Source organism: Salvelinus alpinus, chromosome 32 (assembly GCF_045679555.1).
Source record: "Salvelinus alpinus chromosome 32, SLU_Salpinus.1, whole genome shotgun sequence".
NCBI lineage: Eukaryota > Metazoa > Chordata > Actinopteri > Salmoniformes > Salmonidae > Salvelinus > Salvelinus alpinus.
In genome coordinates this window covers 9,885,396-9,912,449 of record NC_092117.1, presented here as the reverse complement: position 1 = coordinate 9,912,449, position 27,054 = coordinate 9,885,396, and the positions used below count along the sequence as shown (strand labels likewise).

The window sequence follows — 27,054 nt, the reverse complement described above, 5'->3', positions numbered from 1 at the left end:
ATGGGTGTTCCCCTTCTCAGCGGTTTAAGATGTCAGAGGGCTCTCAGGTATGCTAGAACTCCTATTGTTTTGGGTCCCTCTGGGAGACAAGAGACAGGAGTGGAGGAACTGAACGGGCACACAGCCTGGGTAAGGAAGGAAAGGACACGGTCACATCCATCTCAGAGAGACGGAGATACACACCTTACAACCGAGAGAAGTCTGCACTCTCAGCCCCAATGAAAGCCTCGTAAACTCTGAGAATATAGAAAAATATGCGGTGAGTAAATCTCTGCTATGAAACCTGTAGCTACAAATGTCTGATGGCCTTTTTGAGTTATGTACATATATATTTATTTTTTTATGTGACTTGTTGGTGCGCTCTGACTGACTTTTAGACACACAAGGGTTTCTCAATGATACATTTTGGAAAGGTTCCTAATTGGTCGTTTCATACTTCTTTTCTGTGATTTAGAAAAATTTTGGATGGTCATTTTAATCATTTATTGCCAAATTCTTCATGTACTCCGGTGTCTCTGATACTGAGCAGGAAACCCAATATAAAGACATTGTCTGATGACACACTTTTCCCTAGCAAGGGGAACAGAACATTTTCAAAGGCAATCCTTACATTGATTGATTTAATAACTTGGTTTATGATGGCTGTGATGTTAGAGTTGTTCTGATGTAATGTACTTGCGATTGTATCTTGTTATATATATTTTTTATCGTTTACTTTAAGGTCTCAGGTGCCCTGAGACCTTAAAGTAAAAGATAAAAAATACACTGAAAATGAGAACCTGGTCTCAATTGATCTCCCCTGATTAAATAAAAGTGAATCCATATCATTGGTCCTTGGCCATATAGTCTTCTAGATTTTTTAACAATCTATACCCGTTCTTTGGTACTCAGTAAACGTATCCGTAAGTGAAGGCAATGGTACATGCATGTCTCTTTCACCTTCATTTGCCAAGTTGTGATATAGATCATTTGGGTTTGGGTTTAAGGTGCCCTGAGACCTTAAAGTAAAAGATAAAAAATACACTGAAAATGAGAACCTGGTCTCAATTGATCTCCCCTGATTAAATAAAAGTGAATCCATATCATTGGTCCTTGGCCATATAGTCTTCTAGATTTTTTAACAATCTATACCCGTTCTTTGGTACTCAGTAAACGTATCCGTAAGTGAAGGCAATGGTACATGCATGTCTCTTTCACCTTCATTTGCCAAGTTGTGATATAGATCATTTGGGTTTCAACATTGAAACAGGAATGTTGTATTAGAGCAAATACATTCTAATAGATTTCAACTTGAACTATTTCTGGACCTGAAAACAAGTAGCTGACATAGAGTACAGTGGATACTGCACCTAATGTTGAAATGTAGGGGTTTGCTAAGAGGGAAACATGACCTTTTAGTTTACTGTAACTGTATAACTTTACTGTGTAGAATAAGGTCTGGGACTTACAGTAGACTGTATTTTTATGCAAAACAACTCACCACCACCCAGCTTTATACGTATGAAGCTCTGTCCCCACAGTCCTCCACACGGACACACACTAATTGAACCTGGCCTAGAGGGAGTCTTAGCATTTAGCTTGTAACCCAATCAGAAAACAGGGATTATTCTTATCCGTTTCCTCTATTCAGTGGGATATTGTTAGGGGACTTGTATTTCCAACCCCTCTGGACTTAGATGTCTCACGTATTTGGATGCTCAACAATAGAGTCAAGGACATTCTTTGCACAAACAATAATGGATTCCAGTTCAGTGTCCTTTTCTTTCTAAGGTTGTTCATTTTGTGGCCTAATCAAAGAAGCAGCAGTTAATGCCAAATGATTAGTAAAAACATACAGTAGCAGTCAAAAGTTTGTACACACCTACTCATTCAAGTGTTTTTCTTTATTTGTACTCTTTTCTACATTGTAGAATAATAGTGAAGACATCAAAACTATGAAATAACACATATGGAATCATGTAGTAAGCAAACAAGTGTGGCTACTTTGAAGAATCCAAAATATAAAATAGATTTAGATTTGTTTAACACTTTTTTGGTTACTACATAATTCCATATGTGTTATTTCATAGTTTGATGTCTTCACTGTTATTCTACAATGTAGAAAATAGTAAAAATACAGAAAAACCCTGGAATGAGTAGGAGTGTCCAAACTTTTGACTGGTACTGTATACTCAAAATCACGTTTTATCACCAGAGAATATCAAATACTTTTTTGGAATATGTCTTGACAAAATTATGTATATTTCCAACCCAAATATGAATAGCAGCAACCTCTATAATTTTGTTTCGTTTACTCCCTATTTTATCCCATCAATGTTTAATAATATTCTGGTTATAATTAGATAATAATATCAGTAGCTTTTCACTCATCTCTTGTGGTGGGTTGATTCTTGTCTCAAAAATAAAAAGCTTCATGTTAAGGTCATAGTAGACCCTGTAACATTGTTTGGAGTGGACGTGGGTTACGCAAACTAACAAAAAGGATCCTAACAAATTGAACAAATACCCTACCACCATTAAGCAGAACAAGGCATTGACCTACTTTCCCAGAGCTGAGCTCTATGATATAACATCGTCTCCGTGACTCATACAAATTCAAGGGATGAAGGTTAATGCACTGACAAATAACAGGACTTCCAGAGCCTCCAAATTAGTCTCAAGGCGGTGTGAAATACATTTGCAAACTTCTACGTTACGCATTTCAATGTCACCATTTTCACTGTACTCTTTTTCTTGCAGGTTACCACTGCTAAGACTGGTGTGTCTTTGTGCAGTGCTGGGATACTGCTCTGTAGGTGAGTCTGTCCACAATCTGGTTGCATGTCATCTTGACTGTAGTCATCTCTCTCTTTATCAATTACATTTTCTTTTGGTCTAGTATAGTATATGAGTTCTAAATAAACTAACTGCATCAATACGTTTATCTCTATTCTAATACGTGCTTCTCTCTCCTCTTTCTCCCTCTCTCTCTAGTTGCTGATCTGAGTGACTGCGAAGCGGTGGGAAGTAAATGCCACACCCATGCCGAGTGCCTCAAGGCTAAAGGCAACAACTTTGTATGTGTGTGTCGGTTTGGCTACCATGGAGATGGACTACTGTGTGTGGACATTGACGAGTGTATTACCGGCCTCCACGGCTGCCACCCAAAGGCTCGTTGCTACAACACACTGGGCAGCTACAGCTGTGTGTGTCTGGATGGCTACTTCGGCGACGGAGTCCAATGTGACGATGTCAACGAATGCCAGACGAGGAACGGCGGCTGCCACGCCAGTGCCCTCTGTACGAATAGAGAAGGAGGGCGAGACTGCAAGTGCAAGGGAGGCTTCAATGGCAATGGGTTTCAGTGCACGGACATTGACGAATGCACAAACAGTGGCATCTGCCACTGGAATGCCACCTGTATTAACAACCCTGGCTCCTATGTGTGCACCTGTAACACAGGCTATAAGGGCAATGGGAACTACCTGTGTCTGGATTTAGATGAGTGTTCAGAGACTCCCGGTGTATGCTCGGCCTCCTTAGGCTACAAAGGCTGTAAGAACCTGCCTGGATCGTACCAATGCACCTGTAGTATTGGTTACCAGAGCAATGGACAAACCTGTGAGGACATTGATGAGTGTGCTGGTAACATCTGTAGTTTCTATGCTGACTGTGTCAACACGCTGGGCTCGTACCGCTGCTCCTGCTTCGACGGATTCAATGGGAATGGGCTGGCATGTAGGGACATCAATGAGTGTAATGGGGAGAATACATGTGACCCCAACGCTGCCTGTATCAATGTGCTGGGCAGCTATGACTGCTCCTGCCGCACCGGATACCTAGGGGATGGCAGGAAGTGCACTGACATCGACGAGTGCGCCACCGTTAATATCTGCCCTGCTTCGGCCGCGTGCGTCAACACCAGGGGGTCGTTCTACTGCGACTGCGGCACGGGCTACATCTTTAACAACTCCAAGTGCATGGACCTGGATGAGTGTACCATCGGGCGCTGTAGCCCCTTCTCCGCCTGTGCCAACCTCCCGGGCTCCTTCACCTGTGAGTGCAGGGCAGGGTACAGGGGCAACGGCATCACCTGCGAGGACTTGGACGAGTGCTCCTTGGCACAGCAGTGCCACTCCAATGCCCTCTGCACCAACCTTGCGGGCACGTTCAACTGCAGATGCCAGGTAGGCTACTCCGGGGATGGGGCGATCCAGTGTGCGGACGTGAACGAGTGTCTGGAGGACAACGGAGGCTGCCGGAATAAAGCCACCTGCGTCAATAGTAAAGGTTCCTTCTCCTGTCTGTGTCCTCCTGGGTTCAACCTGGTCAACCGCACCATATGCCAGGATATAGACGAGTGCCAGGCCATGGAGAAGCCATGCTACCTCAATGAACGCTGCTCAAACACTGAGGGGGCGTATGAGTGCCCCTGCCGGGTGGGCTTTGCCCGCCCCACAGCGACCAAGGCCTGTACGGATATCGACGAGTGCAAAGTGAACAACCCCTGCCATGTCAACGCCACATGTTTGAACACAGTGGGCTCCCATACCTGTACCTGTAAGCACGGATTCATAGGCAACGGCTCCAGGTGTGAGGATGTGAACGAGTGTGCTGAAGAAGGCACATGCCACTCACGGGCACTGTGTGCCAACATACCCGGGGATTTCTCCTGCTCCTGCCAGCAGGGCTTCTTTGGGGATGGCTTCCGGTGCCAGGATGTGGATGAGTGTGCCCTTTCCAACGCCGCCACCTGTCCCCCCATCTCAAAGTGTGTCAACTCCCCCGGAGCCTACGTCTGCTCGTGTATGAACGGCACAGTGGCCTATAATGACACCTGTGTGGCCCCCAGTCCCCGGTGTGCCCCTGCCTGCCACCGTCATGGGCTCTGCCACCCCTCGCCCGCTGGCTTCCAATGTGTGTGTGACCTAGGCTTTGAGGGGGATGGACTCGCCTGTTCGGATATAGATGAGTGTCAGAAGAATGTGTGCCCTCGGAATGAGACTGCGTGTGTGAATATCCCTGGCTCTTTTTCCTGTCTCTGCAAAGTGGGCTACAGACAGAACGGGACAAACTGCGTTGGTAAGAGGATTTGATTTCGTCACAAAAACTACCAGAACCACTCAATATTTCTCAATAAACACTCATTTGCAAAATCCTATATGTTTTCTTCAAAATCTGGTGTTACAAATTATTTAGAATATGTTGTACTATAAAATTGTAAGATGTTCATGTTGTTCAGGTGATTTTCTCTCTCTCTCTCTCTCCGCTTCTCTCTCTCTCTCTGCTTCTCTCTCTCTCTCTCTCTCTCTCTCTCTCTCTCTCTCTCTCTCTCTCTCTCTCAGATGTGGATGAGTGTGTGTCTGGAGACAAGGAGTGCAGTGAGTTTGCCCAGTGTGTGAACACAGTAGGGAGTCACCTCTGTTTCTGTCTCAGTGGCTTCACTGGCGACGGGAAGAACTGTTCTGGTAAGCGCAACATTTCTCTTCGAATTTCTATCATCAGTAGACATTACATAACTCTGTAACTTTTGTGTGGATTCTCTTGTGAGCTTTCTTTTAGCAACTTGTGGGGCTGTTTTCCTGACACTGTCCCATTTTGGATGAATTATAGACATTGATGAGTGCCAAAACCAAAATGGAGGATGCCACCCCATTGCCAGCTGCTCAAACACTGCCGGATCGCACAACTGTATCTGCCCGTCTGGCACCGAGGGCACTGGCATTGAGTGTCAGGATGTTGACGAGTGTGCCGACAACTCCGCCGAGCCCCACAACTGCAGCCGCCTGGCCCAATGCAACAACACGGACGGCTCCTACCTCTGTCTGTGCCAGGAGGGGTACCGGGGGGACGGGTTCGTCTGTGAGGACGTGGATGAGTGTCTCTCACCGTCCACCTGTGGGAGGAACTTGACGTGCCTCAACACCCCCGGGGGATACAACTGCACCTGCATCCTGGGCCTAGCCTACGAAGCAGGCACGTGTGTGAGCGTGGAGAACTGCCTGAACGCCAGCCGGGCGTGCCACCCTCACGCAGCGTGCCACCCCACCAAGGGCTCCTTCTACTGCCACTGCCAGGATGGTTTCCATGGCAACGGGGTGGCCTGCTGGGATGTGGATGAGTGTAGCCAATCGGGGCGGGAGTACTGCCCGAAGTTCTCCTACTGCTTCAACACAGAGGGCTCCTACACGTGTGACTGTTGGGATGGTTACCAGGACAATGGGACACACTGCATGGATGTGGATGAGTGTGAGGCGGGGAACTACACCTGTCCTGACAACAGCACCTGTACCAACACAGAGGGCAGCTACCGCTGCCCCTGTGATCTGGGCTTCCTGGCTAGTAACAACTCTCAGTGTCTGGATCTTGACGAGTGTGTCTTGGGGCTGGCGCGATGCCCGGATACCTCAGATTGCCAGAACACACCCGGCTCCTTTGTCTGTAACTGCTGGGACGGCTACCAGGGCAATGGAACAGGCTGCCAGGATATCGACGAGTGCCTGGACAACTCAACCTGTCTTGAGAACAGCAACTGCGTCAACACCTATGGCAGCTTCCTGTGTCCCTGTAACGTAGGATTCCTCAGTTTAAATGATCGGTGTGAGGATATCGAGGACTGTATGGACCCCGACCTCGGGCCGCTTTGTACCAACGGAACATGCATGAACACCATTGGTTCATTCTTCTGCTTATGCTACGTGGGCTTCTGGAGCAACGGAACTGAGTGTGTGGATGTGGACGAGTGTTCTGAGGTGTATTCCAACTCCTCTAGCTCTGTCTCTGTCTGCCAGCCCTCCTCTACCTGTATCAACCTCCCTGGCTCCTATCAGTGTCCCTGTAATAGTGGCTTCCTCCTGAACGGCACAGATTGCCAGGATGTAGACGAATGTAGCGACCCGGAGGGCGCCCCCTGCCCTGATCACTCCGTTTGCAAAAACACTATTGGCTCCCTCCTTTGTCCCTGTCTGGACGGGTATGAGCCAGGGGCACAAGGCAATGACACGGTGTGCGAGGATATTGACGAGTGCCTCTTTAATACCACATGTCGCGTTGACCAGGTGTGCACTAACTTGCCCGGGACGTACCACTGTGACTGTCCCGGGGGGTACCATGAGGATGTGGGAGCGTGTGTGGATACGGATGAATGTGGGAATAGTAAGGGTGCCGAGGTGTGTCACCCCTCAGCGCGCTGTTGGAACACTCCAGGCTCCTACACATGCCACTGCTCCCAGGGCCACGCGGGCAACGGCACCTGGTGCGAGGACGTGGATGAGTGCGCCGTCCTGACGGCGCCCTGTCACAAACGCGCCCTCTGCTACAACACGCCCGGGTCATTCCTGTGTGTGTGCCACCCAGGACTCCTGGGCATCGGGGCCCTGTGTGTGGACCTGGACGAGTGCCAACAGAACAATGGAGGATGCCACTCTGCTGCCACCTGTTCTAACTCTGCGGGGGGGTTCCAATGCCGCTGTACCAGTGGCTGGGATACCAGGGGGGAGAGAGGGGGGCATGGGGACAGAGGGTGTGTTGACCAGGACGAGTGTGTGTCGCCCTCGGCATGCCCCGCCCACACGTCCTGTAGAAACTACCCAGGGTCCTTCAACTGCTCCTGTGCCTCTAACAACACTGTTTGTACTGAGCTGGCTAAGGGTGGGCTACTCCTTCATAAAGCTACGCTGCAAGTTAACTTTGCTCTGTGTTCTGTATGTGGTTAGGGAATGAATGTCTCTGCATCTACACTACCGTTCAAACGTTTGGGGTCAGAATTAGAAATGTCCTTGTTTTTGAAAGAAAAGCACATTTTTCGTCCATTAAAATAACATCAAATTGATCAGAAATACAGTGTAACATTGTTAATGTTGTAAATGACTACTGTAGCTGGAACGGATTATTTTTAATGGAGTATCTACATAGGCGTACAGAGGCCCATTATCATGTATCATTTTAAAAGGCTAATTGATTATTAGAAAACTCTTTTGCAATTATGTTAGCACAGCTGAAAACTGTTGTCCTGATTAAAGAAGCAATAAAACTGGCCTTCTTTAGACTAGTTGAGTATCTGGAGCATCAGCATTTGTGGGTTTGATTACAGGCTAAAAATGGCCAGAAACAAAGAACTTTCTTCTGAAACTCGTCAGTCTATTCTTGTTCTGAGAAATGAAAGCTATTCCATGCCAGAAATTGCCAAGAAACTGATGATCTGTTACAACGCTGTGTACTACTCCCTTCACAGAACAGCGCAAACTGGCTCTAACCAGAATATAAAGAGGAGTGGGAGGCCCCGGTGCACAACTGAGCAAGAGGACAAGCACATTAGAGTGTCTAGTTTGAGAAACAGACGCCTCACAAGTCCTCAACTGACAGCTTCATTAAATAGTAGTCGCAAAACACCAGTCTCGACGTCAACAGTGAAGAGGCGACTCCGGGATGCTGGCCTTCTAGGCAGAGTTGCAAAGAAAATCTCAAACTGGCCAATAAAAATAAAATATTAAGATTGGCAAAAGAACACAGACACTGGACAGAGGAACACTGCCTAGAAGGCCAGCATCCCACAGTCGCCTCTTCACTGTATTTCTGATCAATTTGATGTCATTTTAAAACAAGGACATTTCTAAGTGACCCCAAACTTTTGAACGGTAGTGTATGCTGACCACATACTAAATGTGTCTAGTGTACACTTGAAGTAGTTGAAGTGCTAAATAGTGTAAAAGAGCTTGTTTACGTCTTCGAATATTCTTGCAGCATATATAGTAATTGGCATTTTGCATATTTTCTATGTGTGAAAAGTGTATCAAAATGTCATAATTACGATGATGTAATTCACAGAGAGTGATTTGTACCCGTTTGGTGACGAGGTGGGAGATATAGGAGTGTGGTTGGACACAAAAGATGGGAACTCTCCTTACATCACACCACCTCTGGGTTTCCCCTTCATAGGCAAGCTGTATGATCGGGTCTATGTGAGTATCCACATCTTTACTCACTCCTCTGAGACTGGCCCTGAACTGAACACAGCAAGATAAATGATTAGTACAATCTTTTTTTTTTTTTTCAAATCTACAGTGTTTTATTCGATGCAGATGCAAGAAGATGTACATCAGTGTATTTTTTTCTCTGAAATGGCCTTTGCTGTGAAACTCTATCTGCAATATTACAACTGATCTACCCCCCCCCCCCCCCCCCCCCACACACACCAAAAAACAACAACAAACAAAACACTGATATATGTGCAAAACTACAACACATACATTCACCAAAATAAAATAATCACCTTTGACGGAACTAAGCAATACTCAAAGAAGCCGTAGGATTGGTTCTACAGTACAGTGTAAAGCCAGACTGGGAAAGACTTGTTCTACCACAACATTGACATGCATTAATATGACAACAAAGATGTGCACCATTACAGTGACAGTCTGCTTGGCCAAGTCAGTACAGTACCAAGATTGTGATCGATAATGCTTTCTCATTGGTCAATTTATCTTTCCAAATGTTATAGTAAAGGACAAATCAGAATAGTTTTGACTAGAATTCATGTTTCATAAGACATACTGTAGGTTTGGCATTATATATATATATATATATATTTGAAATAAAATCAATCAATCATTCTCTCTCTGGCTTAGTTCTCAGATAATGGACTCATTCAGTTCCAGTCTATCAGTCAGAACGAGCAGTTCCTGCTTCCTGTCCCTTTCCCTACGGGTTTCCGTGGCAACGAGAGCCTGGCAATGCTGGCCGTGTTCTGGGACGATGCTGACCTCACCCTCGGGGAGGGGAAGTTGTTCTATCAGGTGAGATGTCAAGGGTGAGGGGTGAGTTTGGGTCAGAGTGGAGTCAAAGTGGGGATGACAGTCATTGGACTAATCTCACCTAATCTGAATTACTTTCTCTCTCCTAGGAATACCACAAGCTGAATATGTCAGATAGATATTCCCAAATTGTCTTCAGCCGTACAGCGGACGATGTGACGCGGTTTGAGGAACGGAACGACAAACCTGCGTTCACCCCAGCCTGGATTCTAAAGATCACTTGGGATCATGTGATGGCTGTCTCCTATCAGAAAATCAACCACTCTGAGGTATGTGGGTTATTGGATGGTACAGGGTGTGGTATTGTATGTCCGGATGTCTGTCCTAGATTAGCATCCATTGTTGCTCAAGTGTTAGCTGGGAGAATGTAACCTACCTGATTCATCAGTCCTCACATATAACTTCTCTCCCCATCTTTTTGTTCTTGTGGTGCCACCTTGTGGCCTGTTCCAGACTAACACCTTCCAGTGCATCCTGACTACGGACGGGGAGCGCTCCTTTGCCCTGCTACGCTTCGGGGAGATGTACTGGGGTCCTGGCCAGAGGATCCACCATGACGCCCTCACAGGCTACACCGACGGTGGAGCCCACTTTTTCAACGAGACCACGAGTTCAACAAATCTGTTTGGTCCAGGGGGGCGGTATAGGCCTCAGGAGGTGAGGGGGAACACAGGTAAACTGGGTCAGCTGGTGTATGACCTGACAGGGCCCACAGAGCGCGAACAGGACCCGAAGATGAGGTGCCAAGTGTGGGCCCTAAAGGAGCCTGAGCCGAAGGAGTGGGCCATGGGGGTGTCATCGTGCCCCTGTACCCGCGCCCAAGCACTGGAGGACCTGGCCTTCGGGCCTGAGACCCTGCCCCCCAACCAGCAGGATCGGGTACGGCTGAGGGAGCTACGGGGGCTGCGCTGGGGGGGCAGTGGGGGTCACGTATTCCAGTCCATCCTATCCAATCGGCACGGCTCAGGGAAGAGATGTGTGTATGACCCACAAGGTCCCCTGTTGGCTGGATACAGTGAGCGCTACTTCTCTGGAGCCACTGCACAGAAACACATAGGTACCGTCTCATTTACGTCATATAGTGAACGCTCAACCTGCCATTCGGGATCCTGTTCATTGATGTAATCACCAGCTGCATGTCTTTTAAACTAGCAAACTCATCCATATTGCCTGTTGTCGCCTTATTTCTCCCCCCTCCATCTTTAGATGAGGATCTCCTTCCATTCCAGTGGTGTTGTATCCAGTCTCCTCTGTGCCACCTCTATCTGGCCAAGAGACCCCTGGACCGTTGCCAAGGTTACGGCTGGGTGAGCCCCGACTGCTGCATAACCGCGGCCAAGGCAACACAGGGCATTGGTGAGAGCTTACCTATACTCAGCGGAATGGGGGTCATTAACTTTCAACTCCTGTCAAGTCATTGAATTAATTATTATTGTGTCACAGAATATACTCTATTATAAACTGGATGGTTCGAGCCTTGAATGCTGATTGGCTGACAGCGGTGGTATATCGTATACCACGGCTGTCAGACAAAACAGTTATTTTTACTGCTCTAATTACGTTGGTAATCAGTTTATGATAGCAATAAGATACCTCGGGGGTTTGTGATATATGGCCAATTTACCACGGATAAGGGCTGTATCCAGGCACTCCGCGTTGCGTATGCGTAAGAACAGCCCTTAGCCGTGGTATATTGGCCATATACCACACCTCCTCGGGCCTAATTGCTTAATAATACATCATTTTGTCACTGTTTGTCAATGATATATAGCCCACATGTTTGGTCCCATTATATGATAGTAGACAGATCGTTCACTGTGTGCCTGTCTGCTTGGACCCATTAGTGTAAATGAGTGTAAATGTCCTGTGTAAAGTCTCGGTTAGTGAATTGTTTCCTTCTCATACAGTACGTACCTGTTTCGTCCGCAGGCATGGTGTACGGCAGCCTTCATTTCATCACCTTCGATGGGACTGAGTACTCCTTCAAGGCCCTCGGCGAGTTTGTCATTGTGCGCCTCTCCTCCTACACGGGCTCCAATATCTTCACGCTGCAGGGTGAGACGTGCGAGCTGGAGACGGACGGACAGGCTAGACGGGTCCCCACGGTGGTGAGGATGGCTGCTTTTCACCAGGGCATCGGCAAGGTCAGTGTGGTGTGTGTGTGTCTGTCTTATGGGTTGTATTGTGGGCTGTAGATCTCACGTGCTTGATTGTCCTCACCTCTGTGTGAATGTGTGTGTGTTCAGGTTGAGTGGCGGTGTGCAGAGTCAGGAGAGGGACTGGAGGTCCTGGTGGATAATGTGAAGGTCCCAGTCTTTGTCGGTAAGAAATCTAAGCAGTACACAGGCCTACACTTGGCCTACCATAACAAACATGGCACAGAAACAGGACGATTACTATTCAACATTTTACTACTATTCCACCGGACTAGACAATGCAATTTAGGAATATAGTAAATCTCTATACAACTTTACAAACTACCTGGAACATCATTCTCCAACCCTTGTTACATACAATATTACAGTAGCGTCTTCTTCTTCTATGATATCATGGCGGTTCCGCAAACAAACGCTGAAGGTGCGTGCTGCCACTTACTGGGCCGGAGTGTGTGGTCAATCACAGTTTACAACATTACGCTCCACATTTCTAAATCCTCCTACCTAACTCAGTACCAACGCAGTCCAATCTCTTCAACCTTTCCCTCTCTTCAACATACTTACAACAATTTGACAACGCGTGCTCCACCGTTTCCTCCACCGCACACTCCAGACACAAACCATTCACATGCTGGCCAACCGGATGTAATGACGAGTTCAGTGTCCTAAGTCCTAGGCGCAATCGAGCAAACACCACCTCTTCCTTCCTAATCTGACCTTTGAATCTTGGTCTACCGACCTTTCTATCGAGGGCACATAAATGCCGGCCCTTGGGCTCAAGAGTCCCATCTCTTCTGCCACATATCCATCAGAATGGTTCTGATCTTACATTTGGCCTCGCTTCTAACCAGTGGAAGATGAATATGAATTATATGGCTGTCTGGTCTACAATTTCATTCCCTTCCACACCCGAGTGGGCTGGGACCCAGCATATTGTAGTAGCAATAGAATGCTTTCCTCATATCCCCTTAAAATGACATAACAGTGCCCTCTGCTGTCCTTGCAGGTGTGGTGCACATGGGCAAGGAGGGGTTTGCGGTGCGCTGTACCTCGGCCAGTAGCTGTGCGGCAGTGTACGCCGGGGGGCTCCACGTGGTGGTGTGGAGGGTGGGTGGAGGTGGTGGTGCACAGCAGTTGGCCGCCCTGGTGGAGGTCCCCCAGACCTTCTACAGCCGCACCGTAGGCCTGCTGGGCCTCTGGAGCTCCAACCGCACCGATGACTTCCTGCAGTCTGACGGGAAGCTGATGATCTCCCCCAAGAATAACCCTCCCCCGGAGGAGAGCCTGCGCCAATTTGGCCTGTCCTGTGAGTGAGGCTTAAGTAAATAAGTCACGTTGAAGGAGTCGGCGGCACATTGAATGTCAATACTAACATACCACATGTCCAATACATTGCTTCATTCGAAGTAGTATGCTAGTGTGGTCCCTCTACCCTAATTCAAATATAGTGTATCATGCAGATTAAGTACCCCTAACTCCACTCATGTATAAGTAGCCATTCACAGACATTACTAGGTGTTTAAAGGAGCGGTCTTTCACCCTTTCATCCTTGGTCTGATAAGTGGGTACGAATTCACACAGAGCCCCTCGGTTACATATAAGGTCATGTCTGTACAGTCACTTTGTCTAATGTCAAATATGGTGAGCTATCTTGAGGGTTCTGACTGATGTCTTGTAATGTGTTCCGTAGGGGCTGTGCCTGTTCCAGAGAGCCTGCTCTTCTCCATCCCACCCCCTGGCCGGTTTACTCCAGCCTCGACAGAGGAGCTGATGTCAGTGAGTCCAGCTGTACAAGACAGACTGAGGAGGACATGTCAGGGCAGTTTGCAGTGTGTTCATGACATCCTAGCTTCTAACGACACTGGACTGGGTTTGCAGAGTCTGGAGTCCCAGGAGCTGTACCACAAGCTGGCTATGGTGTTTGGTGAGTCAACTGTTATGTCAGCCAGAGGATCAAGAATTTGTATCTTTATTGTAGATGTTGGCACTTCCTCTTCGAGTCACATACTCTGTGCTCTGGGTCAAAGTTGCCCTCTGGACAAAGATCTAGGATCAGTTTTCCCTCCCCAATTACAGAGTCTAATCTTAAAATATTAGCCTAGTTGGGCTAGTTTAGAGGGATAAACACAAAACTAACCTTATATCAGTGTCTATCAGTGGTGTAAAGTACGTAAGTAAAACTACTTGTGTATATGTACTTTACTATTTATATTTTTGTCTACTTTTACTTTTACTTCACTACATTCCGAAAGAAAATAATGTACTTTTTACTCCATACGTTTTCCCTGACATCCAAAAGTACTCGTTATATTTTGAATTCTTAGAAGGACAGGAAAAAGTTTAAATTCACTTACTTATCAAGAGAACATCCCTGGTCATCCCTACTATCTGATCTGATGGACTCACTAAACACAAATACCTTATTTGTAAATGATGTCTGAGGGTTGGAGTGTGCCCCTGGCTTTCCGTAAATAAATAAAAACTAGAAAATGGTGCCGTCTGGTTTGCTTAATATAAGGAATTTGAAATTATTTCTACTTTTACTTTTGATACTTAAGTATATTTTAAACCAAATACATTTTTACTTTTACTCAAGTAGTATTTTACTGGGTGACTCACTTTTACTTGAGTAATTTTCTATTGAGATATCGTTACTTTTACTCAAGTATGACAATTGGGTACTTTTTCCACCACTGGCCTGTATGTGCAACTTCATCCTACTCCACAGTATTCTGCCATTCGCTCCGTAACAATTCATTGAATGCAGTGTAGTGTTGATTGAGGTCAATTGACATGCTTCTCTATAGGTCAGGTGGTATTCAACTCTTATCCTACGAGGTCCAGAGCCTGCTGGTTTTCTATTCTACTGATACTTAATTGCACCCAACTAGTGTCCCGGGTCTAAATCAGTCCGTTATTAAAGGGGAACAACGAAAAAAAGCAAAGGAACTGGCTTCGAGTTCCAGAGTTGAGTTTGACATGCTTCAATTTCTCTCCTATGTAGGGAACATGCCTCCCATCGTGACTGAGCCCACGGTGATCCGCTGTAAGGTCAAATCCACTGTTCGCGTGCAGATCAGCACTCAAGACACCAACCTAGACCCTATAAGCTTCTCACTGCTCTTCCCAAGACCACCACAAGCATCTGTTGGGAAAAGTGAGTTAGAAACACACACACACACACACACACACACACGCACGCACCCCCCCCCCCGTGGCGAAGTTTTCTATAATTCCTTAATGTGTCTCTCCCTGTAGGTGATGGCATATTGACCTGGACACCGCTCAACATCCAGCCTGTCTACCTGACCATCAGAGTTGATGACCAGCTGTTCAGCTCTCAGTTCACCCCCATCCTGCAGGTGTGCGACTGCCTCAACGGTGGCACCTGCCAATACAACAGCATCGTGGACAACCATCTGCAGGGGAGATTTCAGGTAAACAAACAAGCAGACAGACAGACAGACAAAACAGTAAGGGGGAGTATTTCTACATGGGCTTGGGTGTTTTCTCCCAGAGCGCAATATGAACTAGTCCTGTGTTTTGAGTGTGAGATGATGTTCCCATGCCGATCAACCCCACACACCCTTCCGTTGTGCCTTGTCCTCCCAGGTGGTAGGGTGTCTGTGTCCTAAGGGTTTCAGTGGGATCTTCTGTGGGGATACCACCGACGTGTGTAAAGGGAAGCCTTGCTTCCCAGGAGTGCAGTGCCAGTCTCAATCCCAGCGAGAGCCAGACCAGTTCACCTGTGGAGAGTGCCCCCCACCCACCATCTACGAGGACAAGCAGGGATACAAGTGCTTTGAGAATGGTTGGTATACTTTGGATAAGGGTTGTGTTCATGAGGCACTAAACGGGAGAGAAAACAGGTTGGGGCTACCTGCTCGCTTTGCGTCGCGTGCCCTAATGAGCACGACTCAGCTAGCAACTTCTTTACCTGTATTCAGGAAATTATTCATTACTACTAGTCAGGAGTTTTCCCTCATCCAGATAAATTCCTGGCCCTATTCATGACCATTGAGCTGTTCTCATTCATGTTTCTCCTTCTTTTCCTCTCAGACTTCTGCCTCCCTCCCTTCCCCTTTCCCTGTCACACGATGGCCGACTGCCTCAGCTCAGGGTACAACTACACCTGCAGGTGCAAGCCTGGCTTTACTGGGGACGGACGCAACTGCACAGGTACTGACTCTTGACCCCTAACCTCTGACATAAACATACTGTGTCGTAGCAAAGTCAGGGGGTAGTCCTGACCGGGGCTTGAACCCTGGACTTTGTGACTGTCAAGCCAACACCATAGCTTTCACGCCAAGAGATCCAAACCTCTCGACGACGTCGTAGGTGTTGAGTTAAGGTCACTACAGTATACATACATTCTGAAAACAATGTAAACTACACTACATTGCCAAAAGTATATGGACACCTGCTCGTTGAACATCTCATTCCAAAATCATGGGCATTAATATGTTGGAACATTCCTGCGGGGTCTTGGTTCCATTCAGCCACAAGAGCATTAGTGAGGTCTGGCGCTCATGTTGGGCGATTAGGCCTGGCTCGCAGTCGGCGTTCCAATTCATCCCAAAGGTATTCGATGGGGTTGAGATCAAGGGGCTGTGCAGGTCAGTCAAGTTCTTCCACACCGATCTCAACAAACCATTTCTGTATGGACCTTGCTTTGTGCACCAAGGCATTGTCATGCTGAAACAGGAAAGGGCCTTCCCCAAACTGTTGCCACAAAGTTGGAAGCACAGAATTGTCTAGAATGTCATTGTATGCACATGGGGATCTTAGGCTTGTGTGCGGCTGCTGGGCCATGGAAAACCATGACCAACTATGCTGTAGAGTTAAGATTTCCCTTCACTGGAACTCAGGGGCCTAGCCCGAACCATGAAAAACAGCCCCAGAACATTATTCCTCCTCCACCAAACTTTACAGTTGGCACTATGCATTCGGGCAGGTAGCGTTCTCCTGGCATCCGTCAAACCCAGATTCGTCCATCAGCCTGCCAGATGGTGAAGCGTGATTCATCACTCCAGAGAACGCATTTCCACTGCTCCAGAGTCCAGTGGCGGCGAGCTTTACACCACTCCTTCAGCACTCGCCGGTCCCGTTCTGTGAGCTTGTGTGGCCTACCACTTCGCGGCTGAGCCATTGTTGCTCCTAGATGTTTTCACTTCACAATAACAGCACTTACAGTTAACCAGGCCAGGTCTAGCCGGGCAGAAATTTGACGAACTGACTTTTTGGAAAAGTGGCATCCTATGACGGTGCCACGTTGAAAGTCACTGAGCTCTTCAGTACGGCCCATTCTACTGCCAGTGTTTGTGTATGGAGATTGCATGGCTGTGTGCTCGATTTTATACACCTGACAGCAATGGGTGTGGCTGAAATAGCCTGAATCGACAAATTTGAAAGGGTGTCCACATACTTTTGGCCAAGTAGTGTATCTCTGAGCCATATTGCAGTTGTTTTCTGAAGAGATTACAGTACATCATGATAATATTCCTCCTGATTCAGACATAAATGAGTGCCTGGACCCATCGGCCTGTCGTAACGCCAAGTTTGAGTGTGTGAACACGCCAGGGTCCGTCCGATGCTCCTGTCGCTACCAGAGCACTGAGGAAACCGATGGCTGTGGTACGTACACAGAACGGCCCAGTTACAACTGTTCCAGTATAGTACTGCATGAAACAGTATCTTCTGCAGGGCATTATGAAGTAAAGTGTTAACCAGATTATCTCTGTATAATGATGATACCATTTCATTTGTTCCTTTGCAGGGGACTCTGCCAATCCACCAGGTAAGCCTTCTATTTCTCAAAAAAATCCCCCAATACTGCACAGCAAGACATGTCTGTGTCGCCATGGTGATCGTGACCACATTGTGGAGTGTGAGGTCATTTTATGGCCTTGTTGTTGTTGTTGTTGACAGGGTTCAATGTCTTCAACGTGTCTTTGGGCTGGAGGAACCAGGGGTCTGGAGGAGAGGGGCTGAAGCAGGTGAGAGAGGGAGTGTGTGGAACACATAAAACGAGCTATAGGGCCATACGTTTTTCCAGACCACATGACCTGACCAGGGATACCAGTCCAGAAATGGAAAGGGAAAACTCTGGCTCCTAGGATTGTGTGTGTAAATGTAGATCATGGCTGAGTGGGGTGATATAATGATGTGATGATATGTGTGTTTATACAAAATGACGACAAACTTCTCCGTCCTACAGCTGGAGGAGATTCTGTCAATGGGCTTCCAGAACAAGTTCTACAACGCTGTGATGAAACGGCCGATGCAGGGCTCAGGTCTGGATGAGTACAGGATCAACGTGTCCAGTGACACACCCCACTGGTACATCAGAGACTACCTGACCCGAGTCGGTGCTTACTACAGCATCAGAACCGCTGAAGTCGGAGGTAAAACAATCATGGAGTTCCTCTGTTAAACTATACTGTACAGTCACGAGGAGTTGTCAGACTGAGAATGTATTGATTGTAATAGTAGTAGAAAAACTTTATTATCCCTCAGGGCATTGACGGGCGGCCGTCACACGATGTAATGTAAAACAATGCTCTCAGGGGAAGCATAACTTGAACCAGGACCACACATTGTCATGTCAACAATGATGATAATGGTGATTATGATTACTGTAGTTGTCAAAGTTGCAGTCCTAAGTCGGTGTTTGCCAGCAAGAATTGAGATGGTTTTGTACTACAAATTGTTTGTCTCTTTTATCCTCTCGTCTCTCTCTCACAGACTTGGATGAGTGTAAATCTAATGAGGCTGTGTGTAGGCAACCTGCCCTTTGTGCCAACACTTACGGAGGGTACAGGTGTGTGTGCAATGGGACCACCGACGTCGACTACACCCAATCCTGCATTTTAGGTGAGGCTGTGGGAAAAGATGGGTCGTTGACCGTTTACCATTTCATGCAAATACCCAGGGTGTGATGCTGTTCCTGGTCATTTCACGTCGTCATTTCATACTATGGTTATGGAAAATAGTTTCCACTAAGCGTGTATTCTCTGAACCCAGAACCAAATGCACTGGCCAGCAACTACATTTTGTTAACATGGGAACTGACCAAGATTTTTTGGGGGACCCTAAGTATGACATAATAATGTGTTAATGGCCTATTAAACGTAACGTTCCACTGTTGGCCCACTGTTTAGACATGGGTGGTTTGAACAGGACAGGGATAGCCATGGCCCAGATGGCGGAGGATAAGAAGCCTCTGATCCTAGGCCTGGTTTTAGGCATCGGGATCCCTGTCCTCCTCCTCCTGTCTGCCCTTGCCTGCTTCTGCTGTGCCCGCAAGAAGACCATCACAGGAGAGTGAGTAGCCTGAATACCCTCACAACATTCACACATACCTAATGGTATATAGTACCTTCAGAAAGATACGGAAACCACAATATATATATTTACAGGTTACTGCATGCATAGATGCATAGTTTACCCTCAGTTCAGATACAATGTTTACCGTTATTGCAGTACATAATCACAAAAACACAAGACTGGGTAGAAACACAACACCAAGTTCGTAACGAGTGCGCTGAGAGTCTGGAAGCAAGTACAGGGAGTGAGTGTTTTAATAAATAAACAAAACAATGAACACGAAACACAAACACACACCGACATGAAAACAGAGTGACAGATATAGGGAAGATAATCAAGTAGGTGATGGAGTCCAGGCGCTTGTCATGAGGCGCAGGTGTGCGAGACGATGGTGACAGGTGTGCGGGATAATCAGCAGCCTGATGACCTAGAGGCCGGAGAGGGAGTATACGTGACAAACTTCATGAAATGTTAACTTGGGCAAATATGTATGTTAAGTTTCATTCAAATCAAAAGGGCTTCGGTCAAAAAAGAATAAAACTCAAATGGAACGACCCATATACCCTATGGACTTAATGCTCGGGGAGGTCATTGGGGATGTTGTAGAATTAGCTTATTATAATGATAGGAAATAGGCCACTGTCACATGGACACACACAGTGCTATTCATCTGATAGAGATTATGCAACATATTTGGATTATGTCTGTGTAACTGTATCCATGTCTAATAGCATAGTGCCCTTTTTAAGTCAGTACTGAGTGTGCCAGATGTTACTGTTGAACAACTCTCATTCCTTTGTGTTGTTTCTGTGCAGAATTCCTCAATTGTTACCAGAATATGTTCAGGAGCAGTACAACCCTCCGCCCTTCAACTACTCGGACCCGGCTCTACACTACAACGTCCACGTCAGCCCGCGCGTCATCGACGACCTTACACCCAGGAAGCATCGCAGTACAAACTTCACACACGCTTAACAGCGCTATTATGATTGTACATGTCAAAATAAAACAAAGTAATTATATTATTTATACTGTAATAACCAATTGCTTATAGCTGAGGGACTTTCAAAGTCCATTGTATTTCAGAAAAGAAGAAGTGGACACAGAAATTGATGCAGAGAGAAGCTAAGCATATCTCGTGCTGTGATTCTGACAAGCACTCCTAGCAAGTACGTCGAAGTAAAGTCTGGACGGCTCTGGGCGAGGGAACTTAATAAACCTGTAATACATTTGTATTAATATTACAGAGTGAGCTTTGCCACATATTTGTACATGCAATGGATTAACACAGAGACGATTGTAGTCATTTTATTTATCAGACAACATGTTGTGGGGTGTTCTTCTTAACCTTCAGTCCATCAGCTGTTTTACTTGAGAGCATAATGTCTACAGCTTTGTGTTGGACTTCGCACTGTGGTGGAGGGTTCTGTAGGGTTCTGAGTCTTGATGGCTATGAAGATACGGAGAGCGAACGAGAAGCACTTGAATCCAATTCAAGGTTTTCTTAACGACCGGTCGGTAAGAGTAGTATACACCGAGCATACAAACTTTGTCATACATGGGTCTCAAACACTCTTATATAAGCTATGAACGGGCTGTCACCATTATCCTGAGTGGAGAGCTCAAAAACAAAAACCTCATATCGATCTACAAGACCAGAGCGAGTCAGCGGCTACAGAGAAGTCGCAGTCAGTCGATGGCGAGGCATCGGTGAGACGCCTTGTTGACCACATCCTCCCTCTGCTCAAGCCATGCGGTTCCCTCTTGACTGTCGCTCCATCTTTTGGTAGCTTGAAATCTTTTTTTAAAAAACGTTCAACTCTGGCTGAAAATAGTCATCCAGACACGAATCTATATAGCTGTTTTATTTGATTCTTGTTTGTTTAGCTTTAACAAGCGCTTTGAGACTCTTTCTGTAATGAAAAGCGCTATAGAAGTTAAATCAATTATTATTGTCATGTACATTGAATAGATTGAAGAGAGAGGAGTCTCCTTTGCCTTAAACCTATGGAATACGTGCAATATTAATAATGATACATCTCAATGTTCTAAAAGAAACTAAATGCATGATGTAAACCAGATCTCCCTTGGAGAAGATGTTTTAATCGCTGAAGTCATGAACCAGACAATGGCATGTTTACAAGGGGATACATGTTTCACGATTGGCACCCATGTTACAGAGAGGCACAGATGGTGAAACATACACTACATGGCCAAAAGTATGTGGACACCTGCTCGTCAAACATCTCATTCCAAAATCATGGGCATTAATATGGAGTTAATTAATTAATATGGTCCCCCCCTTTGCTGCTTTAACAGCTAACACTCTTCTAGGAAGGCTTTCCAATAGATGTTGGAACATTGCTGTAGGGACTTGCTTCCATTCAGCCACAAGAGCATTAGTGAGGTCGGGCACTGATGTTTGGCGATTAGGCCTGGCTCGCAGTCGGTGTTCCAATTCATTCCAAAGGTGTCCGATGGAGTTGAGGTCAGGGCTCTGTGCAGGCCTGTCAAGTTCTTCCACACCGATCTTGACAAACCATTTCTGTATGGACCTCGCTCTGTGCACAGGGGCATTTTGGGGCTCCGAGTGGCGCAGCGGCCTAAGGCACTGCATCTCAGTGCTAGAGGCATCACTACAGACCCTGGTTCGATTCCAGGCTGTATCACGACTGGCCGTGATTGGGAGTCCCTTAGGGCGGCTTACAGCGTCGTCCATGTTAGGGTTTGGCCAGAGTAAGCCGTCATTGTAAATAAGAATTGTCATGCTGAAACAGGAAAGGGCCTTTCCCAACCGTTGCCACAAATTTGTAAGCACAAAATCGTCTAGAATGTCATTGTATGCACATGGGGATCTTAGGCTTAGACTGCTGGGGTATAGAAAACCATTTCAAGAAGCTTGCGACGAACAGTTCTTGTGCTGACGTTGCTTCCAGAGACAGTTTGGAACTCAGCAGTGAGTGTTGCGACCAAGGACAGGGCATTGTTCCGTGCTTCAGCACTCAGCGGTCCCGTTCTGTGAGTTTTTGTGGCCTACCACTAAGCGGCTGAAACGTTGTTGCTCCTGGACGTTTCCACCACAATAACAGTACTTACAGTTGACCGGGACAGCTCTAGCAGGACATAAATTTGACGAACTGACTTGTTGGAAGGTGGCGTCCTATGATGGTGCTACGTTGAAAGTCACTGAGCTCATTAGTAAGGCCATTCTACTGTCAATGGTTATCTATGGAGATTGCATGGCTGTGTGCTCAATTTTATACATGTGGCTGAAATAGCCGAATCCACTAATTTGAAGGGGTGTCCACATACCTTTGTACATATAGTGTATCTGCCTGGCTATATATTACCATCAATATTTTACAGTACCACCATACTTTGACCAGTCCCATCCTGTGGAGGTGTTATACCTTTTCCAATCATTAGGTGTCAGCAGCGAGTCACCCAGACAGTGGCAGCAGAGAGGCTGATCAATCACATTGCTTGTGGGAGGTTGAGTTGAGCTGAGTAGCACAGTGGCACAGCAGTCACCTGCTCAGACTGCAGCCCTGGCTCCTTAGAAAGTGGCTGCAGCGTGCCGTGTGGTGCCCCCTGCAAGATGAGATCATCTGAGTGCGGTGCACAGCGCAGCTCTGCAGTTCCCAGCACCGCAGAGAGGCAGCAACACTAGGGTCAAGGGCAGGACACTGCCACCGCACTACCCAACCCACTTCCTGAATGTGGATCCCCCTCCACCCCACCCACCACACCATCCCCCACACTATTACTGCATAACCTCTGCAATGCCACAGTTCCTCTTGATTTCATCCCGTGGAGGAAGCGAACACAGATAAGGTCGAAGTCCTCTTCAGAATATGCATAGGAACGTGCTATAAAGAGTAATTGAGAGATGACATGGCAAGCAACACAGCTGACACCTGTGCATGAAGAAACAACATCAGGTCGAATGAAGAAATACCAGAATAACTCACCTTTGTAATAAAATGAATGAAGCATTGAAGATGAAAATATGACAAGCACTTAGCCTACTTCTATCCTGCATAGTTTAATTAGGAGCTCAACTGAAGGCAGCGTTTGAACAGAAATCCTACTTTGACTGCAGCAGACACCTGGAGGTACGCCAGAAGGAGGAGAGAGAGAGCGGAGCGCTAAGATCAACAGCAAGGATTCAGTTTGACAGTTTCTAAGTGGTGGTGTCCTTCTGAGCACCTCAGATTTAAAAAACAAAGCCAGCCGATGACTTGAGCTACAAAAATACACACAGATAGACAGAATTAGAAGGATTAATTTGGATTCAACACTGAGCATGTATGTTCATATCCATTTCATCAGAACATGATTGAAATAGCTTGGGAATACCAGCAATGCTAAATCCTCTTATCAGATTTGAGGGCATCATATTTGGTTCATGGTAATGCAATTGTGAAAACAACAAGTCATTGCTCTGTAACAGGTAGCTATGGATGGATCTGCTTACTGTTTAGCTGGTATAGAAGGACAATAACCAGGCATGGTGTCACAGTACATTGAGCAGTGACACTAATTAAAATGGAGTGGTGGACACAGTGCCAGAGTCCCTGACTACAGCCTGCCTCCCCTACACATGACCCTGACTTTGTGGTGCGAGACCAAGAGCTAGTGGTGTAAAGTACTTAAGTACTGCTTTTGTGGGGGGGGGGGGGGGGGTATCTGTACTCTACTATATTTTTTGCCAACTTTTACTTTTACATCACTACATTCCTGAATAAAATAATGTACTTTTACATTTTTCCTGACACCCAAAAGTACTCGTTACATTTTGACAGGAAAATGGTACAGTTCACACACTTCTCAAGAGAAGATCCCTGGTCATCCCTACTGCCTCTTATCTGGCAGACTCACTAAACATAAATGCTGCGTTTGTAAATTCTGTCTGAGTGTTGGAGTGTGCCCCTGCTACCCGTTAATAAAAAACAAACGAGAAAATTGTGCCGTCTGGTTTGCTTAATATAAGGAATTAGGAATTATTTCTACTTTGACTTTTGATACTTAAGTACATTTTAGAAATTCCATTTACTTTTGATACTTGAGTATATTTAAAACCAAATAATTTCAAGACTTTTACTCAAGTAGTATTTTACTGGGTGACTTTCACTTTTACTTGAGTCATTTTCTATTAAGGTATCTTTACTTTTACTCAAGTATGACAATTTAATACTTTTTCCACCACTGCCAAGAGCAGCTGTCTGGAGGAGTGTGTTCGGGGATGGGTTGCCTGTTGCAGATAAGGTCTAACTCTCCGGAGCAGTTATATATTCACACATGCTAGCAATGCTTGACTTGGCTGAAATAGGTGCTGGTACTGTTTACATTTATGTGCAGGAGCTCCACAATAGTTTTGAGGTAATATTCTGTAAGAAGAACAGGAGCTCAAGCAATAGAGGTGCCGATACTCAGCTCCTGCCCAAGTCAAGCACTGCACATGGATACCATACAGATGAGAGGTGGCATGACAAGAAAGGGGAGGTTACTGGGCTAGCGCATAGGCGTATATGTGCACACTCGCGCGAGCACACACATAGGCACACACACATACTCCCTCTCCCTCCCCTCCCCGAGGACCTGAGCCCTGGGACCATGCCTCAGGACTACCTGGCCTGATGCCTCCTTGCTGTCCCCAGTCCACCTGGTCGTGCTGCTGCTCCAGTTTCAACTGTTCTGCCTGCGGCTATGGAACCCTGACCTTTCCTGGAACCTGCTGTTTTCGACTCTCTCTCTCTCTACCGCACCTGCTGTCTCGAACTCTGAATGCTAGGCTATGAAAAGCCAACTGACATTTACTCCTGAGGTGCTGACCTGTTGCACCCTCTACAACCACTGTAATTATTATTATTATTTGACCCTGCTGGTCATCTATGAATGTTTGAACATCTTGGCCATGTACTGTTATAATCTCCACCCGGCACAGCCAAGAAGAAGACTGGCCACCCCTCAGAGCCTGGTTCCTCTCTAGGTTTCCTCCCTGGTTCCTGACATTCTAGGGAGTTTTTCCTAGCCACCGTGCCTCTACATCTGCATTGCTTGCTGTTTGTGGTTTTAGGCTGGGTTTCTGTTCAGCACTTTGTGAGATCGGCTGATGTAAAAAGGGCTTTATAAATACATTTGATTGAACATTTGATTGACATATACACACAATGAGTAAACTATTGCATGTAAATCTATTGAAACCAACCAATAAAACCCATACATATATATATATATATATATGTATTCAGTATACACACACATCCCCCCATGAACCCCTCACAAGTTACATCACAGAGTTGGTTTAACGTTTTAAAGACCATGAACTAATTTCTCCAGGGTTCCAATCAGGCCCATCCATATTAACCTCTAACCTACCATCACCTTTGATTATTATCCCCAGGGACCCAGGCATGTCACCAACCACCACCCAGCTGATTATACAAATGTATGGGAGCCACCAGAATAGAGATGATAGAACATAGAGATGGAAAAACATAATGGTGTGACTGTGCCTACATTGTGGCCATTAATATCTTTGGTTTGCAATAACATAATTGCAGCATTATAAATGAAACAATACTTAATCAGAACACCATTTGTCACACCGAGTTCCTTTAAATACGGAGACAAACATTTTCGTCACAAAGTTCATGATCATAAACGCCTCATATGGTGCATTTTCACACCGAAACACAGTCACACACAGATCCCAGCTTATCTGGTTCTTGTGACAGATTTAAGCCTTTGCGCCGTCTCCTTCAGATTTACATAATCTGCACTGAGAGTAAAATCCTTTTGCAGGAAAACACCTTTCACTGAATACACTCCAGCATGTTCCAGATTAGGTAGAGAAAAGCCGGGGAGGTGACATTGAATCTGCTCACAAGATCACACATCACATCTACAACTAAAGCTCTGTGAACAGAATGAAATGAAAGAGAATAGAGAAGACATGTGTTGCTCTTTCTGCTTTCATTTACGGTATGTCACCAACCCAAAGGGTCTAACAGAAGACTATTAGAAACAACAGCCTTTATGTTCCTTGTTGGGTTTCAGGTATGATCCCGATGCAGACAGTCGAAGAAACTATTTTATTTCTAGTACAGGGACAGGCAAACAACAGGTCAAAGGCAGGCAGGGGTCAGTAATCCAGAGAGGGTGCAAAACATCCAGAACAGCAGGCAGAGGTCAGTAATCCAGTGTCACGCCCTGGCCTTAGTATTCTTTGTTTTCTTTATTATTTTAGTTAGGTCAGGGTGTGACATGGGGAATGTTTGTGTTTTGGGTGGTTATATGGTAAAGGAGGTGTTGGGTTTAGTGTATGGGTTTGTGTTGAGTGAATGTTTCTAGGTATGTCTATGGTTGAGTGTATGTTTCTAGGTATGTCTATGGTTGAGTGTATGTTTCTAGGTATGTCTATGGTTGCCTGAGTGGTTCTCAATCAGATACAGATGTCTTTCATTTGTCTCTGATTGGGAGCCATATTTAAGGCAGCCATAGGCATCATGCATTTGTGGGTAATTGTCTGTGTCGCATGTTTTTGCACTTAGTCATTTATAGCTTCACGTTCGTCTATTTGTTGTTTTGTTTAGTTTTTCTTCTTCTAAATAAAGAGAAGATGTATTTTTCACACGCTGCGCCTTGGTCCTCTCTCTCTCCCTTTGACGATCATGCCATCCAGAGAGGGTGCAAAACATCCAGAACAGCAGGCAGTCTCAGGGTCAGGGCAGGCAGTCTCAGGGTCAGGGCAGGCAGAACGGTCAAAACCGGGAAGG

The 27,054-nt window shown here is 46.2% G+C and overlaps 1 protein-coding gene across 1 annotated transcript; it reads left to right on the top strand.

The window, feature by feature from the left end:
• Window positions 1–29: 29 nt before the first annotated feature.
• Window positions 30–20,298, top strand: LOC139562168 (fibrillin-1). Its single transcript, XM_071379569.1, has 25 exons — window positions 30–47; window positions 2,740–2,791; window positions 2,974–5,061; window positions 5,325–5,447; window positions 5,593–7,629; window positions 8,806–8,939; window positions 9,606–9,773; window positions 9,881–10,060; window positions 10,245–10,848; window positions 10,998–11,147; window positions 11,721–11,935; window positions 12,038–12,113; window positions 12,954–13,253; window positions 13,638–13,871; window positions 14,952–15,104; window positions 15,206–15,384; window positions 15,560–15,758; window positions 16,007–16,126; window positions 17,462–17,581; window positions 17,724–17,744; window positions 17,876–17,943; window positions 18,165–18,351; window positions 18,692–18,820; window positions 19,108–19,270; window positions 20,089–20,298. Exons 1-25 carry the CDS (start codon window positions 30–32, stop codon window positions 20,246–20,248), a joined length of 7,878 nt encoding a protein of 2,625 aa, XP_071235670.1. The 3' UTR covers window positions 20,249–20,298.
• The last annotated feature ends 6,756 nt before the right edge of the window (window positions 20,299–27,054 follow it).